This window comes from Phaenicophaeus curvirostris, chromosome 3 (assembly GCF_032191515.1).
Source record: "Phaenicophaeus curvirostris isolate KB17595 chromosome 3, BPBGC_Pcur_1.0, whole genome shotgun sequence".
Taxonomy (NCBI): domain Eukaryota; kingdom Metazoa; phylum Chordata; class Aves; order Cuculiformes; family Cuculidae; genus Phaenicophaeus; species Phaenicophaeus curvirostris.
This window is the reverse complement of record NC_091394.1, coordinates 76912964-76932808: the sequence shown is the minus strand read 5'-3', so window position 1 is coordinate 76932808 and position 19845 is coordinate 76912964. Positions and strand designations below refer to the sequence as shown.

The window sequence follows — 19845 nt, the reverse complement described above, 5'->3', positions numbered from 1 at the left end:
TTATCTCTGTGGCTGGAACGCTGTGATAGAGGCATGCAGACTCTTTAGGAAAAAATAGGAAGGTGAGGAGGCGATGCATTCCAGCCTAAGCAGTGATTAAATGTGTGAAGTTTTGTCTTGGAGCAGGCAGGGTTTGTCTTGGAACAGGCAAGAGAAGGACAAGTCAGTCAAGAGAGCTGATGGGTAAGAATAAGAAGTCACACTGACGTGGTGACATCATGGTAAGTACCCTCTCCAGACTGTCTGATGAAGAAGACCAAGCGCAGGAAGTCTTCTTCAGACAATTAAAGGAAGCCTCATAATTACAGGCTTCGGCTCCCATGGGGGACCTAAGCCACCCTGTTATCTGCTGGAAGGGTAAAATGACAAGGCACAAATAAAATCTATGAGACTTCTGGATCATATTGAAGTAAACTTCTTGACACAATCAACAAGCTGATGAGGGGGAATGCTCTGCTGGAACTGCTACTGACAATCAAGAAATGGTTGCGAGTGCAAAAACTGACAATAGCCTTGGCTGAAGTTACCGTAAGATTGTATGTAGAGTTTAAGATTCTGGGAGAAAAAAAAAGCAATATGAACATTAGAATTATAGCCCTGGACTTCAGAAGGCAAGATTTTGGTCTGTTCAGGAATCTGCTTGGCAAGATTACAGGGAAAATGCCCTGAAGGCCAAAGGGTGCTTAGAGAACTGGTTGATCTTCACAGACAGCTGCCTCAAAGTATAAGAATGATCCTCTCCACTGTGCAGGAAGTCAAGCAAGCACAGAACAAGAGATGAACAGAGAACTCTTTGCAGTGGTGATGGGCTACCCAGGAGGAGTACAGAGACACTGGCCAAGTGCAAGTGATGGAATTAAGAATAAGAAAGCAAAAGCTCAGCTGAAGCTGAAACTGAACTAGAAACTAGAAAAGGGATGTGAGGAGCAACAAGAAAAGTTGTCGGTTGCGGTTTTTTTGTGGTGGTGGTGGTGGTGGTGATTTTGGGGTTGTTTGGGTCTTTTTTAGAGATCTATTAGCAGAACAACGAAGATTAAGGAAGCTGTAGGCCCACTGGACAGCACAGCAGATGACCCAGTGACAAAGGATACAGAAAAGTCTGAGGTACTCAGTGGGTTCTTTGCCAGTCTTCACTGGTAAGGTTTACCTTTAGGCTTCCCAGGTCCCTGAATCTAGAGGCAGATCCTGTAGGAGGGAAACAGCACCCACAATAGAGGAAGATGAAGTTAACACTTAAGAAAACTGGATATACACACATTCCAGACAAAGTGTTCAGGAAGACAGCCAATGTTACCACAAGACTGCTCTATATCATCCTTGAAAATTCATGGTGATTGGGAGAGACTTCTGGGGACCAGTGAAGTCAAATATCACATATTTCTTCAAGAACAAGGTGGAAGACCTGGGAAACTACAGGCTGGTCAGTCTAACTTAAGTTCTCAGGAAGATTATGGAGCAAGTCTTCCTGAATTCCTGTCCAAGCACATGAAGAATAAGAAGGTGAGTGGCAACAGGTAGCACAGATTTACCAAAGCAAACCATGCCAAGACCAGTCTAATAGATTTCTTTGCTTAGTGGCTCAGTGAAGGAAGGAAGAACAGAGGATGTGTCTTATCTTGCTTGTAGCAAGATCTCTTCTTCGACATGAGATATGTGTGCACTCACAGAAGGCCAACCGTATCCTGGGCTGCATCAAAAGAAGCGTAGCCAGCAGGTCGAGGGAGGTGATTCTGCCCCTCTATTCCTCTCTTGTGAGACCTTATCTGGAGAACTGTGCCCAGTTCTGGGATCCTCAACATAAGAAGGATATGGAACTGTTCAAATGGGTCCATAGGAGGGCTATAAAGATGATTCAAGGGCTGGAGCACCTCCCATATGAGGACAGGCTGAGAGAGTCGGGGTTCTAAAGCCTGGAGAAGAAAAGGCTCTGAGGAGATCTTACAGCAACCTTCCAGTACCTGAAAGGGGCTACAAGAAAGCTGGAGAGGGACTATTCATAAAGGCTTGTGGTCATAGGACAAGGGGGAATGGGCATAAACTGAAGAGGGGCAGATTTAGACTAGACATTAGGAAGAATTTCTTCACCATGAGAGTGGTGAGGCACTAGCACAGGTTGCCCAGGGAAGCTGTGGATGCCCGATTCCTGGAGATGTTCAAGGCCAGGTTGGATGCGGCCTTGGGCAGCCTGATCTAGTGGGATATCCCTGCCCATGGCAGGGGGCTGGAACTAGATGATCTTTAAGGTCCCTTCCAACGCTAACTATTCTATTCTATGATCTCCTATTGTACTGTTATAGCCAAATAGGTAAAACATGGACTAAAGAAGGAGACAAATAAGGCAGAAAACTAACTGGACTGCTGAGCCCAAAAAATTGAACCTTTCGAAATCCAACTTGTAACCACTTACTCACAGACTCTCAGATCAATACTTTTTAAGATCTTTATTAATAGCTATCAGATGGAACAGAAAACATCCCCAGGAAGTCTGTCAACGATACAAAGCTGGGGCAAACAATCAACAATACATTGGACAGCAGAAATCCAGTCAAAGGGACCATAATGGGCCAGAGTAATGGGCTGGCAGACTTCTCAGGAAGTTCAAAAAACACAAACGTAAAATCCTGCACCCGAAACAGCAACAGTACAGGCTGCATGGCAACTAACTAGAAAGCAGTTTCACAGGAAACGACTTGAGGGCTGTGGCAGAAAACAAATCGAACAGGAGTTAACAGAATCTCAAGGCAAAGGCAGCATACTGCGTGCTCGGCCTTATTAGCAGGACCATAGCCAGGAGGTTGACCGAAGTGATTATTCCCCTCTCTTCAGCACCTATAAGACTACAGGTTGGAGTATTTGTGTGAAGCTCTCGTGTACACAAAAGGCACCAACAGACTGGAGCAAGTCAAGCACATCACCAGGATAGTTAAGGGGCTGCAGCACATGGAATACTTATGAGCAGAGTCTGAGATAACTAGGTTTGCTCAGCCAGAAGAGTAGGCTCAGGGGAGGTCTTGTAGCTTTTTTCAACTACTTAATGGGAATGTATGGAGAAGACAGAGCCACATCCTTCTCAGAAGCGCACACCAACAGGACAAAAAGCAGCAGATACAAGTTACAACAAGGGAACTTCTGAAGATGTTTTAGGAAAAAAGATTTACTGTAAGGGTAGTTAAACACTACAACAGACTGCCCAGAGAGACTGTGAAACCTCTATCCTTGGAGGCATTAAGAACGTAACTTAACAAAGTACTGAGTAACCTGATCTAACTTGGCCCTGCTTTGAAAGGCAGTTTGCACAATGCATAAAACATCATTTGGAGGTCATTTCCAACCTAAATTATTCCATGATACTGCAATATAGCTGAAATGAGTCAGCAGAGTGATTTCATTAAGAGTTATGCAGAAAAATAGGCAAGATCTATTTATTTTAAAATTACATCAGCACAAAAGAATTATATCAAAGCATGTCCTCTGCAAAAGTTTTTAATTTCTTTGGAAATTGGGTTTGTTTCTTACAAAATAGAAAGTACCCTTTCACCTTAGAACAGCAGCCCCCATTATGAGACAAAAAGAATGAGTAACTGCACCTTGATTATTTTTGTATAGAACTCTAATCTTTTTTCATTTTAGCCATATACAAATAACCTCTTCAGACAATTATCAATTCACTCCAAAATATGTTTTATTTAAATATTGCTGAATGTAAGAAAACGGAAACCTGCAGAGAGTTTTAGAAAAGTGCCCAGTTAGAACAGAATGCAGTGCGATATCATATACTTCAGAAGGTATACAGTGCCCCATGGGGGTTGAGTATGGAAAACCTCTCCGTTAGGAAGGACTCTGCCCACCCTTACTACTTAATAGCTTATTTATGCCCTCAAAGCAGAGATTTTAACTTATTTTTACTTATTTTTATATTAAAGATTGGTATTTTATTTACTGTATATGAAATACAGCTATGGATGTTTTTTATATACACACTCACATATTGAAAAAAAACATGAAAGATCTTAAGGCTGCAAGTCAAGAACAAAAAAGTACAGATCAAATGCCTAAGTTGAAATAGCCTGTGCTTTATGAATATGAATACTTTTGTGCATATATATATACACACACCAACCATCTCCAGGTAAATTTTCATAAGCGGTTCTACAGTGACAGCATGACTGGTGCTTCCTAAACATAAATCTGTTCAATATTTACTTTGCTGCTGCAGTAAAATTTATTCCTATTCATTATATTCTCCATACTTGTCTGCACTTACCACAGATGCATTCACTTTCTCAGAAATTTTTTCAAGGACATCCCACTATAATATCATAGTCCATGAATTATCTTAACACTTCATCCCACAGCAGTGCCATAGCATTACTCTCAGTTTACACCAGTAATTCATACCCCAAATTACCATATGCTCTCAATTTTTAAGTGACAACTTTGACATTTGTAGGATTTCTATTTTTTTAAGTTATCATTTCAAACCAGAGTTGAACACAAAATTGAGTTCCCTGCAATATCAGTCTTATATGTAAGCAGTGAGCTCTTTTGCAAGTCAGACCTCTAGTGTCTCAAGATGGGAAACTACATTAGTCTTGTGAAAATCCTGGTTCGTATAAATGGCATCATCTTTGGACAGTGAAAAAGTGACAGAAAAAAACTCCTAGCTCTCCCAAAGCAGCACTCGGATAACTAAGCTGAAACACTACCCTCCTCTTCCTGTCGTGCTCAGTTCTATTCATCTTGAGCTTTCTACTTTTGAAACAAATACAGCAGAGGTCCTGTAGTGGGTCTCTTCCAACCTGGTGATTCTATGATTCTATATAAATAAAGCCAAAGTATCAATGCAGTCCATTGAGCCCTAAATAAGAAAAACAACCGTTAAAAACCTTTATGAAAAAAAAAAATTAAAAAATCCTGTGTTTATATAGGTCTTTTTTCCTGGTCTGCTGTTATTTACAGTGTTACGATGAAGCTGCACACAATTTTTCGTTCTCCTAAGAAGCGGTTATTAAATCAATTTTACTTACTAATAGTTGAGACAATCCTAATGGCATGATTAATTAGAATTAATTTGTAATTAATTTAGTTTCTCAACAGTGTTTAACCTTTCATTTTTGTAAGCTTGCCCCTGAATCTCAATGGTTTTGAAAAATCTGAAGAAGCTTTTGACGCCTGCGGATTGCATCCCATCACTCTTTATTCACTTCTCTTTCTGACAAGTAAAAATTACTATCAGGATATAAGAGTGCTTTAAGTATTCTTCTGTCAAATCTTTTTGCCCTTTTGAAAACAACCTAATTGTCACTAGCTGCTTCAGCAAGAAGTTGATTTAATTACATGGCTCTAAAAATGATATCCACAAGCAACAGACATTAAACAACATAATAGTATTTACTCACCGAGTGTAATATGTCACTGCTTCCACATAATCGCCAATGGCAAAGGCTTCATTGCCCTTTTCTTTTTCACGAGTAGCAATAAAAATCTTCTCTTTCTTTGTCATGCCTAGGAAAAAAATTTATACATAACTAAACTTGCACAGATGCAATCAAAACACGCTCTGAGCTAAACTCTCATTATCTGTATATCAATTTGTAAAAGAACACTGTATGCTAAACACCAAATTTGTATTTTATTTTCTATAATAAAAAACTAAATTCTTGTGATAGACATGCAATTCAGAATGCTGTTGGCTAACCTTTACCATCGATTAATAAAAGCAGAAGTATGCTTCACTTCTTTACCTAGCACTCTCAGTCTAAACACAACATAAATATTTTAACTGATTATTAACATGAAGACTAGATTTTTGTCAACTATGGCTTCAAGTTCAATTGACCTAACAACTTCTAGCATCTCTTGGGGCTGAAAAATAGAGACACTTTTAACTCTAGAATAGGCTTCGTCAGTTTGTATTCACACTATAACACAATATTACAACTACAGAAAAATTCTGTGTTTAAGACATTACCAGTAGTGTCTATTTTCTTCTGGATTACAGGTAGACTTGGCCTATTAAATCTTGCTTTTGAGCTACTTTCTTCACAGCCTTCATCAATTTTATAACACTCCTTTTCCACATCAAACCTTAAATTAATAAAAATAACAAATTCAATAACGCTGCATAGCAAGGCTCCTCTGTTAATGGAAAGGCATACTATATTTCCATTATAAACCAAAGGAAAAGAGAGATAAAGGCTGGGTTCAACTATCCATGACTAGTTAGGAAAAAGATGTTTAAGCTTTCTGTCTTTTCCTTGTGTTGGTTTTTGTGTGTGTGCTGCTTCTGCATAGACATTACCTCTCTTCTTCCTCCTCCCTTATTGTTAAAACCAAACAAATCAAGAAAAAAGCCTGCCTCACCACTCCTCGCCCACCCACCCTCTCCCCCCCCAAAAAAAGACAGGTAAAATATAAGAAACAGTGTCATCAAACATCTGTCAAACACCTCTATCAATCTTTGCCAAAGTACCTAAGAAACAGCTTCAAGAGGATTCATTCGGTAAACGTCAGAGAGATTTCAAAATAGTCTCAGACGCTTCCAAGGCTGCTCTGAAGCAGCTTTTGAAAACACTGTTTAGGAGTTTATACCAAATAAATATCATTGCCACAGCCCTATCAAACAAAAGAGTAATGCTTAATCCCTACCCTACCTAGAAACACTACATGCTGCTTTTCTGTGTAGGACTTAATGAAAAATAGCCTTCACTTTCCACAATAACCCTGGCAAAACGAATAAATCTATCTGAAATAGAGACACATTTTTAAAAATTTATCCGATTCAAAACCTTTTCAGGTAAGACTAATTGTTCTCTATTGTGGTTCTGATCTTTTGCTGGCTTAATTTACCTTGTTATTATAAATGAACCACATTTCAAAGTAAGTGTTTTGAATGTATGAAGTGAAAACATTTTGTTCAGAAATTGCCTAAATAATTATTTGAAGGCTTTGAAATTAAATGTTTTGAAAACACAATATGCTTCAAACCGTAAAACTTCCTTTGAACAACTTCTAGATTGGTATACTCATATAATCCAAAATATATACATTACACAGAAAAATTCACAAACTTTAGTATTGTCAGCATGCTAAAGCACTTATATCGCGTACATAACAAAATCCGCCAATGATTACTTTAAAGGATACAGTGAAAAGGATGATAGAAAAAAATGTTGGAGAAATTATTGTGATACACTACTTAAGTTTGTCCACAACTGAGCAGAGTTTCTGAAAACATACATGCATGAAAATAACTGATATGAACAACTGTTTGTAAGAGCAGCACCTTGTAGAGATTTTGGGGTAGAATGAGATATTAAGGGTTTCATTACCAAAACCCCACAATCTCTAGCTTTAGCTCTTCACCCACTGCACTGGAAATTTGTGCCTCCTCACTCTGATTCCACAGCATCATAATTCTGATTTCAAAGTGGTGCTCAGTGCAGGAATAAGGATTCATCAGTTTTGTTTTAAATTTAGCATTGCAGCTTTAGATACACAGATTAAATTTACAAACCCACATTAAATAACCCTGGAAGTGCTTTAAAAAAACCTGATAAATTAAGCTAATTTTAATTCCTTGCTTTTACACACCTCCGTAGATTTTTACATCTCAGACAATGAAAGGAAAACAAAACCGGAAACAAAATCACGTTTTATTTACATTTTCTGCTTACTCGCTGCATTTCTCGCAGCTTGAAGAGAAGTACAGCCTAGCTTGTTCTCAGCTGTTAGCACCTCAATGTACCATTTGCATTTTACCAGAATATTATGAAAATCCTAAATTTCACCAAAGTGTTGTAATTCCCTGAAATGCTGATGTTAACACTATGTTTCTGTAAAATACTTAAAAAAAACTATTCCATTATTAAAAAAAGTATTCCATTGTGTTCCATTATTAAACAGATAAATAAAATTTAATAAAAAATTATATACAAAGGATTTAACATACTTGTCCCATTCACTGTAATCCCGTGGTACGTTTTTCTTGTTTGTTTCTTTGTTTTTTAACTTTTTGTTCTGAAAGAGAAACAGACAGCCTGTAAGACAATTTTTTACAGTGGGACTTCATAGCATTTTTTGGTTTTTTTCTGCAATGTATGTTCCTAGTAATTAACACTATTCATGACTAATCTCAGTATAGTTTTGAAAACTTAATTTGTCTTGCTTTAAAGAAAATGTTCATGTATTTCACATATCTTTGTGATCCAAGGAGCTCTTCAGTCTTACATTTTCTCTCCACTGTTCTGTTTCAGATAGGATCCTGATTGTTCTTCCTAATTAGTATCTTGCACTGTCATCTCCCAAACCATCCTTTCAACACAGCAAGGCAGAACTCAGTCTTGAGAAAACCCAGCCTCGTGATGAAGTGCTTGACACCAAGATTGAATCAATAACCTCATTTTAGGCTTGCCATTCCCAAGGATCCAATGTGTAGATTTTGATAGTCCTTGGAACCCTCACAATAAACATATAAATGTTTAACTTCAAAATAGCACTTCTTTTGCCTATTTCACACACTCCAGCCAGGATAATTCCCAACATTATTTACACTCCTAGCTTTTAGACAAGCTCCATTATTGAGGTTTGCCTTACCTAAAATTTATCCTTAGGACCTTCCTGCAACAATCAGTCCCTATTACAGATTCGACTAACTTGTATCACAACCCACCTCTAATGGAACCTACTTCCCTAGCTGGCACCTTTAGCATCTACCTCAATCATGAGGCGATATTTCTGGTATGTCCCTCCCTGCTTGTTGACTTCAACAATACTTAATAGCAAGGTGTGGTTCAAACAGGTATTCCACAGCAGAACAGCCAGGTCAAAATATTCCCGTCTACTCTGTCCTGGCTGTTCAGTCCTCCTCTTACCTTGCAATCCATTACTCACTGAGTTAGACCAATGGAATCGTTTGTAGAGTTACAGAGTTACAATTATCCGGGTTCAAACAATCTTGACAGAGATTACAGTGCAGTCCTTAAATATCTGTACTAGTTCAACTGAGCTTAGGATGAACTGGGCCAAAGAATCTGCACCAAAGAACCAAGCAGCAACCTCTTACTCTAGCTTTACCAGTGATGACACTGTAATAAGGAAATACTTCTGCAGTTGGATGTAAACACCTCAATTTACATAATGAAAATGTGAACCTTCCTGTAAACACTTCTGACAATCTATAATGTTAGGCTACATGAACTTTTATAGCATATAACTACAGAATTACTCTTAATGTTCCCAGTCTTTCAAGAAGCAAGACAAAATGACAAATACATTTAGTGACCACCACATGTTTGGAGGAGTTAACTCCTAACTATAGCTTCCTGAAACATGAGTTATTATGTATGCACCCTGGTGTACATTACAAACTTATGAATTTAATAAGCATAAAATCTCTTTTTTCAAGCCAGAAGTCCTTAACTTAAGTGAGCACAAAACCAGTGAAATACTCAGAAGAGAACTCAGAAGGCATTTATACTAATGCAACTTTAATTTAGGGAGAGAACTACAGCATGTCCTTCTAAGGAATAAAGCAGACGTGTTGACTCAAAACCACACAATTAAAAAAATTCTAAGTCTCATATTCTTGCAACTATTGTAACCAAGTTGTGGCTCCAGGAGAGTCAGGAATTTCTCAACTAGAAATATTTCATCTCACCCCAGAGGTTTTGACGAAAAAATGTTTGCCCTTGCCATTTTTCTTGCCAGAACTCAGAACACACAGATCCCACAGGGTTTGAAGCCTAGTGAACAATTTCTGGACCAAAGATCAAAGTACGGACAGGCTTCAGTTCAAGTGACACACAATCTGGCCTCAGTTCTCCTCCAGGACCTATGTGATGGCCTAAAACACTACTATTCTATGTCAGCTAATCAATATTTTTTTTTAGTTCAGAATATCCAATATGAATATGAAGGCTATACAGATATCATCACAGTGGATTTTTATAACACAAAACTTGGACTGTGTGTTGCATGGCTTGGACTGCTGCATGCATGAGGAGCTATCCGAGGACAGAAATCTTTCTGGAATGGTATCAAGAAAGCGTGTTTGATATTGGTCAACTTCAGGCTGCTTAAGTCCCATCAAAAGAATCTCCTACAAGTGAGTATCTTTAAGCACATCCTTTAGTTCTGTCCTGGAAAAATAGAGGCCACAAAACCAAGACCTAAGTAACGCAGATAGTTAAGAACAGAAAATCTTAAGCTGCCTCTCCAGTCCTCTTTTATTTGGCAGCATAGATGTAAACTCCTGCGCAGTATGAAAGAAAAACAGGTGTAAGACAGAAACTTCCATATTGTGTTAAAGAGGAAACTACTGCATCAAGTTCTTTCTTTTTCTATTAATTTTAGGAAAACCTTCCCCATGACTTCAGATCAATAAAATGAAAACACCATGTGGAGTTATAAGCTATTAGTAGTGAATTGAAGCCATACCTACATTTAGTAACAGCAAGAAAATCTGGCTAGAGACACACAGTGCTTCCATTTACCAAACTGCACTCACTAATGCAACCCACTGCCTTAGGATCAATAAGGATTTCCAGAACCCGGTTCACTGAAGAACTTTTTATGCGTCAGATGAACACTCTCCAACCAAATACAGCATAAAGTTATGGAGGGGTTTGTTGAGTTTTTTGCTATCAGAGAGCAGAAATTTATCATGCTAACTTTATACTTGATACCACATTACAAAATTATGTAATGCCAGTGTAAAAAATATTTACAGTCCTAATCGATTAGCAAAGCATGTTTAAAAATGTTAAGATTACCCATAGTTTCATGAACAAAAAAAGAATATAAATAAAACCTGATTAAGTGTGTTAATAATTTTTTTATAATTTCATATTACAGGTATAAATTTAATGTATATTGAAGAAACAACTTCCTTTCATTCAGTAGTGATCTGTAAGTGATAACTGCACATTAGAAAATGGAATTCTCAATTTCAGGCCTCCCTTCTCTCTTCCAGAATTGGTTACAATTATTTCAGAGGCTATTTGCTTGGACAAAAGAACAGAAATCATACACCACAGGTAAGACATAAAGCCGTATCTGGTTTCCTGGGTAATAATGCTAACACCTAAACCTTGTATGGAGAACAAAAGTAATAAAAATTTGACCTGAAGACTGTTTACATGGTTTAAAGTAAGAGAAAATAAACGAATAAACATTTTGGGTTTGAACGAAGAATACACTCTCTTTAGTAAAACTGTATAACCTACATTTCAAGCCATTTTCCACCATTTTATGCTTATATTCTAATCTGGATTGACTAAATTCACAGATTTTATTTACCATTTTCTGGTTTAGGAAACACTTATACAGGACATAAATCAAGAGTGAAGCCACAGCATCACTCTTCACCTCAGCAAAATTGGAACGCATGCTGCAAACTGAAAAAAGGACAGATTAATTAAAAAAACACCCAAAAGAACCACAAAAGCACACCTTAGTCTCGATACTGATCACTTACAAATCAGTACACTGAAATTCCCAACCTCTTTGTATACCACATAACGGAAAGAGTGCCCAGTTTTCCCACATGTCTCAGTCTGATGTCTAAATACCAGCTGACAATAGGAACTAGTTTCTAACAACACAGGAACACAGCTCACGCATTTACTAATACCGACTTATTCCAATGAAATCCCACCCCTCAACCATGAGAAAATTAAAAATGTCAGTGTTTATTCTGTAGTTCTGAAGATTTGCTAAGTGTGCATTACGGCTAAATTAGGAAGCATGCTTTAAAGCTAGAAGCTGGAATACCAGCTCAAGGTATAAAGTAAGGGGAAGCAAAGTCTACCTACACACCAGTACGACCCAATATAGAAGTAGCTACAGAGTGAAGCAGTTGGTGCAGCGGGTCCAACATTCACACTGTATGTGTTTCAGGGTATTTATTTTGAACTAACCCCTGTCTGGACTCGTGGAACAAAAGCCTCCTGGCAGCTGGAGAAATTCTGTCATAATTTCATCCAAAAGGAACCTAAGTTCATACGCTTAAACACCACTTGGAAATGGGAATCAAAGAACACAAAAGGATGTTTAGGAGATTTATTCACAAAGCAAATTCTTGATTAGAAGAAAAACATTATTACAAGACACGCACTACTACTAAGGAGGCACTTTTGTTCAAGCTTTGGTCTCTTGCAAGGGAAATTAAAGGTTTTAATTTTCTGGTTGAACAAGATGAATCTAGTAAGAAAGGCTCAATGACTAGAAGTTTGTACATATAAGATTTCATTATTTTAGAAAGACACATAATTAACACCCATTCAAAAACTGGAGATACCTGATTAGCAGGAAGACAGCTGCTTGAACAACGAATAGGAGGCAAGTTATCCTGTCTTTCATGCAATGGGTCTGTTCTCAGGAACTGTGGGTTCTTATCATCTTCGTTCATTTCCATCAGCCAGCTCTGAAAATAAATATCTGTACCTTAAAGCAGTAGAACAAATATATTGCATAGTCTACAATGACCCTAACAACTATCCTTACAATGCACTGCTCTTAATGGGAAAAAGCAATTGAGACAAAAAGCAATTGGGCTTTTTTGAATAAAACGTAATCTACAAAAAAATTCTATAGAGTTAAAACGGGCATTAAAGATTCAGTGATGTTAATTCAAGAAATAATAAAAAAAAACCCCAACATACTCATTCAATCATTTCCTCATTTAATCAAATAATTACATTCTACTTAGGCAGAAGAGGAACACTGATATATCAAAGTGATTACATTGCTGACCATTATAAATTAGAGTTATACTGTACCATCAGTTCACCGTTAATTGCTTCCCATTCCTCAGCTGTAAAATCAGAAGCTGTGGCTGCAGGCTTATCTTTTCTCAGAGCTCTGCTCACTGGGTCTAAATGCTCAATACGCTTTTCACAACACAACGTAAGTTCAGGATAACATCCTTCTTCACCAGACCTTTAAAATGCAAAGATACAGAAGTTATAAAAAAAAAAGAGCTAAACTGCACTGCGTCCTCCATATTTCTCTCCATGTGTAGTCTCTGCACAGTCACCACAGTGACTGCAGAGAACTATCTTCCTGTTGCAACTGAATTCTACTACCACCTAGTAATATTTTGATCAGAAAACTCTATTGAGTTAACCTTCAACCACTTAACAATGTGCACACACACACAGTTCAAAATTATCAAACTGCTCATAAAGAAATGTTCTCATAATTTTCAGCAGAAGTTGAGCAAGTTACAGCACCCAAAATCACCAGAGTCAGGCAGGATGGCTCCAGGACAGAATCAAAACCCAGACGCAGCATTTGAGAAAAACCTGGCATTGAGTTACTCAAACCTTTTGGATGGTTAAAACAGGACTTGGATTTCTAGCATTAACAAGCGGACACATCAGAAAGTCACAAAGAGATTCAAGACAAAAAGAGTGTTTTGGTACGAGTTCCTTAGAATTCTACAGAACAGGAATTAGTAATGAAGTTTAAGAAAATACCATGTTTACCTTAATACCCTGAGAATCTTTTCCAGGTGTTTAACATCTGTGCACTTTTCAATGAACTTGTAGTCCAGGTGACTAATGGGTATTTGATATGTTTTAGTAGTTCCTTGGTCCAGCAAAAATGGAACTGACTTATCATCCATAACTAAATATTAAAAGGAAGAAATTCAGTGATTCTCTTGGCACTTAGCTATATTTTGAAGCAACACAAATTTAAGGAATAACCCCTCTGATGCTTCAAATTACTACTCCATTATGCAAGCAGACCTATTGCCACAAAAGAAGAATTTCAGATTTGAAGACCTGATCACACAAATGGTTCTTGACAGATATCTACTAACAGAAGTATGGCCATATATTCTTTTGCAAAAAGAATATGTACAACTCCACTGCTTCTGTAAGGCAGAAAAGTGAGAAGGACTGCGTAAAGAAAAATTGCCAATTTTGACATACCACATTCTCTGTTTTTCTTCAAACACAATGTGGCATTATCCATTTTAAGCAAGTGTAGTGGTGATGAGAAGATGGCGCAAGAACCCCTATTTTTTTCAGAAAAAAGGTATTAACCAACTAAATTTATCTAGTGGAATGGTAACTTTGCCTTCTCTGTAGACAAATAAACCAATTGCTTGTCAGCCTGATTATATTACTGTACTCATCTAAATCTTTTCCAGTAAGTCTGCAACTGATGAAGCGAGGTGTTCAAACCGGACACTTCTTGTCTCCCTGTACCTTTGATCTGCTTATCTGCATCTTTTTCTATCTTCATTCCAAGCTCTGTAGTACAAAATTCTTCTTCCTCCCTCCCCCCCATCATAGTGCTTAAAGTGATCAGTTTTTTTTAACAAGTATGATAAGGGCAGCTACCTAGTATGTGATCACAGACTCACATAATAGTTTGGGTTGGACCTCAAAGATCATCCAGTTCCAACATCCCTGCCATAAGCAGGGATACCTTCCATTGGATCAGGTTGCTCAAAGCCTCATCCAACATGGCCCTGGACACCTCTAGGGATGAGGCATCCACAACTTCTCTGGCCAACCCGTTCCAATGCCCCATCATCCTCACACTAAAAAATGTCTTCCTCATATCTAACCTAAATGTCCCCTCTTTCATCTTAAAACCGTTACCCTTTGTTCTATCACTGCACTCCTTGATAATGAGCCCCTCATTATCCTTATTATATTAAGGAAGCTTTATTGTAGCTTCCTTTAAGTACTAGAATGTCACTATAAGGCCTCCTTAGAGACTTCCCTTCTCTAGGATGAACAGCCCCAACTCTCTCAGCCTGTCCTCGCATGGAAGGTTCTCCAGCCCCCTGATCATCTTTGTGGCCCTCCTCTGGGCTCGCTATAACAAACCCATGTCCTTCTCACGCTGAGGACTCCAGAACTGAATGCAGTACTCCAGGTGAGGCCTCAGAGGAGCAGATCAGAGGAGCATAATCACCTCCTGCTGGCCATGCTTCTTTTGATGCAGCCCAGGATACAGATGGCTTTCCGGGCTTCAAGTGCACACTGCCGGCTCACATTGAGGTAACAACTGTGTACGGCTAGAAACCAAACTAAAATGTGTTCTAACATCTAGCATAATTAATTAACACATTAATTTGTAGTGGCACAAAAACGTTAACGATCCAGTCTCACTTAAACAATCACTAGTCACAACTCAGTGCTGCATAGAGACAGGATTCTGCCCCAAGAATTTACAGTTTCGGGACAGGAAAAGAAATTACATGCACAGAGAGGCGGACGGTCACAGGAAACAACTAAACAGGAGTAAGAAGCAAGAGGCAGTCCTCACAAAACCAGAGGAAGAAGCAAGAGGCATTCCTCACAAGAACGGAGTAAGAAGCAAGTGACTCTCCTTGCAAAACCGAAGTAAAAAGCAAGAGGCACTGATCGCAAAACCGGAGTAAAAAGCAAGAGACGCTCCTCACAAAACCGCAACATCCCAGCCCTCCACAGAAACACAGAATTGTTTGTTTGGAGAACACCTTGGAGACCATCGTCTCCACCCACACCAGCCAGCCCCAGACACAACCCTGAGCACCTCATCTGCAAAGGAGTCTTTAGACTCATCTATAAAGCCCTCCAGCGACGGCGTCTCCGCCCCGCTCCGTGCAGCCGCTCCAGCGCCCCCGGCCCCTTTCGGCGAGGACTCTCCCCTCCCGGCCGCCGCGCCCCCGGGAGAAGGCGCAGCGCCCGCCCCGCCCCGAGCGCCCGGCGGGCAGGCCTGGGCCAGGCCGGGGAGGGGCTTGGGAGGGGAACGGGGCGGGTTTAGTGAGGCGTTAGGAGGAATTTCTTCGCCGCGAGGCAGGGGCACAGGTTGCCCGGGGAATTTGTGGATGCCCCATCCCCGGAGAAGTCCAAGGCCAGGCCCAGTGAGGCTTTGAGCAGCCTGATCCAGTGGGAAATGTAATACACCTTTTCCGAAAGTGTTTTCTGTAATGTCATCTGTTTGCATTCGGTTCTGAGTCCTCAGCATGGGAAGGACATGGGTTTGTTAGAGAGAGCCCAGAGGAGGGCCATGGAGATGACCAGAGGGCTGGAGAACCTTCCATGCATGAACAGGCTGAGAAAGTTTGGATTGATCAGCCTAGAGAAGAGAAGGCTCTAGGGAGACATTATAGCAACACTCTAGTACTTAAAGAGGGCTACAGGAAAGCTGGGGAGGGGCTCATTATCAAGGAGTGCAGTGACAGAACAAAGGGTAACGGTTTTAAGATGAAAGAGGGGACATTTAGGTTAGATATTAGGAAAACATTTTTTAGTGTGAGGATGATGGAGCACTGGAACAGGTTGCCCAGAGATGCTATGGATGCCCCATCCCAGGAGAAGTCCAAGGCCATGTTGGATGAGGCTTTGAGCACCTGATCCAGTGGGAGGTGTCCCTGCCTATGGCCTATGGCAGCTGGACAGGCTTTAAGGTCCCTTCCAACACAAACCACTCATGATTCTATGATTCAGTATTTCCCACTTACATGTATCTATCTAAATTTTCCCAGAAAGCTTATGCATGTTCTGTTACTTTCCAAGGTCTGATTTTATTGTTATTTTGAACTTCGCAACAGTCAAAACTCTTGCCAATTTGGAGCTTTTGGGGCCAGCTCTGCTTGACCTTGGCTTTAAGATAGATGAAAACTCCAAACAGAGGTGAGTACAGAAGAAGAGACACCTGTTCAGCACAGAGCATACTGAACATGAGATGTTATCATCTTCAAGGAACAAACAGTGTCTGGAAAATACCATTTTAAAGCAAGCATGCTATCAGAGGGACATTCTGTCTAAGTTTCAAAAACCACAACTGCTCAGACGAAACTTAACTGTACTTTAGCTCAAATCAAGAAATTCCACTTTGAAATATCCCACATATTGTATCAGTGATCTCTGTTGATCCTGTGCAATGAGACAAAGGCAGGTTACAGAATGTATTTCACACTTTATAGGTATAAATTTTCCCAGAAATTTTACACACATTCTGTTACTTTCCAAGGACTGATTTTATTGTTATTTTGAACTTCACAACAGTCAAAACTCTTGCTGATTTGGAGCTTCGGGGCGAGCTCCGCTTGACCTCGCATTTGAGATGGAGAAAGGCTGCAAACAGAGGTGATCACAGAAGAGACATCTGTTCAGCACAGACCACATTGAACACAAAGCGTTATCGTCTCCAAATAATGAACAGTGTTTGGGAAAACACTGCCCGAAAAAAACATGCAATCAGAGGGACATCCTAACTTTCAAAAAATACAATTACTTAGATGAAACTTAACTCCACTTTAGCTTAAATAAAAAAAATGTTCCACTTTTTCTAATAGTAACTACTTTTCATATCCGCAGGACCACGCAGGCGAGGGCAGGCGGTGTCAGGGCTGTGCTGAGGGGTGGGTTGCCTGTCAAGAGCCCACTTGCCACTATCTTGTGTTTATGTTTATCTCACACATAACCAACTCAAACCACAACCACATACAGGAGTCCAAGGAACATTTAACAAAGTTAAAACGCGAATAAAGTTTAGATGAGAGTAATGAATCTACTCAAAGGAATACAACATCACTGAACTTAACTGCTCCACCCTCTGACTGGAAAACTGCAGCTTTAGAAACCCTTTGTAGAAGACACCACAGACAAGCTTTAGTAGACAGTAAACTTTAATATTTCAATACTCTTAAAACACAAATATGAGCATGCATTTATACACAATGGATTCACAGAGCAAAGATATCAGAAAGATTAAACTGCAACATAAAGTCGCCGTATCTTCAGCACAGGTCACCGGGCATCAAAAACCACCACTGGAATAGTGCAGTTAATGAAAAACAACATGTTGTGGTCAGAAACAAGATCAGGGAGAAGAAAGGATGAAGGGAGAACAAAAGAGAAACTCCCTAAATCTGAAGTCACAACTAACTGCATAAAAGCATGTCAAAAGCTGTCTTTAACTTCCCTTCTGTTAAAGGCTGACTAATATCACCCATTTACAGTGCACCACCCAGCAGACCATCACAGCGGATTATATTTTGCCTAGACAACTGAAAAAAGAGAGAAAGTGCCAGGAAGGAAAACAAGATTCCCAACCACACTGCTGAGATTTACCTACAGTACTTTGCTCTACTGTATTGAGTTTTGGCCTTGAAGGATTCTTACATAATTACTCCTATCTTCCATTCTGTTTCCCTCACAGACCTTGTCTCCATCCACAGCTTTCCAATTGCATTCAACTGCATGTGTAAAAGGATACATCTTTTTGTTCTCTTCTTGTACATTATTCTGTAGCCACATTCTCTGCATCTGATCGGATCTCTCGCCTTTATTTCATTTTCTGTATGACACTCTGATGTGAAAGAGGAAGAGAAAGGGAGTGGGTAAACAAAACCAACATTGTTAATGCACTTTCAAAAGTCATAATAGTCAAATTCCTGTTTATGGCAAACAAACAACAAAAAAAAATGTAGCAAATTTGTATCAAGAGCTGAATGATACCGAGGTATTGTGCAAAAAAAAAAAAAAAAAATCAGCAAACCTCACTTACAATAAGACCAAAGAGGATCTTGCTAAAAATCATCAAATTGATACTGCACAGAACACATTCCACTCTTGGTACTACTAGACTGTCCACTAATGACAACTTCAGCTCAGCTCTCCAAAGCCTCAAGCTCATTTTCTTAAAAGATAAAGTATTTCAGAGATTCCTGAAGGGATGACTCAAAATCACCAAGTTTTAAGTTGTTGATTTATCTATAGGTAAGAGAGGATTTGACTATTGCACTTCAGCAAAAGCTGAGTGAGCATACAGCATTTTCAAAAAAACCTTTCTGAGATTCTCTGAATGGAAGGTCCATATGCCCCACATATACACAGTACCATAAGAATGTAATGCTTTAAATGTTAGGATCTACATTGCATCTATTTGTATTTATGTATTCTTCAGTAAAATGATTATGCATTTTTCATTATTAAAACATCAAAAGGAAAAAAAAACCACTCATGTCTTTTCTTTACCTCCACAAATGTAAATCATTGGCTGCTGCTTTGGAGGCTGAACATCCTTCTGTGAATCCATGTTCTAAAGAGAAAAAGACAACATGCACACAATTTTTTAAAAACTACTATTTCGAAGCATACAGAATCATTTCAATATTTTAATCTAAAGCTAACTGAAGATGAAAAATTTCCTTAAAAGTAAATTCAAACAAATTCCATCTGTGTTTGATACACAGGACACTGGATAATTCAGGACGGAAGAGACTTCATGAAATCATCTAATTCGACTCCTCAAAAGCAGAGTGACATCAGGTTTCTCAAAGCTTTACCAACCTGATAAAGAAAGCCTCCAAGGATGGAGATGGCACAACATCTTCTCTTAAATAGGACTAGGTTAAATAGGTTAAATAGGTTAAAGACCAACAAGTAATATTTTCTTTCCTCCCTCCTGCCAATGGTAAGAATTTCCTTGCTGGAAACAGAAATAATTTCTTACGAGTACTGTTGTTGCATGAGTGATATCATAAACAACATAAGCCTTGCTATATTTTTTTCTCCTCTGATACAACACTAGCTAATGTAATCTACCTTCTTGTACATCTAAAGGATTAGAAATGCTGGGAACAGACAGTAATAGGAATTTAAATAAATAAACCAAAACCAAAATAAAAAAAACCCAAACATACCCCACCAACCAAAAGCCAGTCAGGGGCCAGAGAGGATAAGTTGCACCCTGAAAATCCTAACACAGATGTGTATGATTCCCAAACTGATCATGAGTTTGATAACTGCTACTCTTCAAACACCTCCTAAAGCCGTATAGTGGTCTTAATTTTTCAGACTTATTTGGAGACAAGTATTCCTTCACAGGATC

At 39.0% G+C, this 19845-nt stretch overlaps 1 protein-coding gene across 1 annotated transcript in view; it reads right to left on the bottom strand.

The window, feature by feature from the left end:
- Positions 1 to 15601, bottom strand: part of SPAG1 (sperm associated antigen 1) — a 43503-nt gene extending 27902 nt beyond the window's left edge. The window contains exons 1-7 of the mRNA XM_069854433.1: positions 15538 to 15601; positions 13488 to 13629; positions 12780 to 12939; positions 12299 to 12424; positions 7952 to 8019; positions 5972 to 6087; positions 5400 to 5505 (exon numbers count right to left, since the gene is read on the bottom strand). Coding sequence (XP_069710534.1) covers positions 5400 to 5505; positions 5972 to 6087; positions 7952 to 8019; positions 12299 to 12424; positions 12780 to 12939; positions 13488 to 13627 — 716 coding nt within the window. The 5' untranslated portion in view covers positions 13628 to 13629; positions 15538 to 15601. The remainder of the gene's footprint in view (positions 1 to 5399; positions 5506 to 5971; positions 6088 to 7951; positions 8020 to 12298; positions 12425 to 12779; positions 12940 to 13487; positions 13630 to 15537) is intronic.
- Positions 15602 to 19845: the final 4244 nt, after the last annotated feature.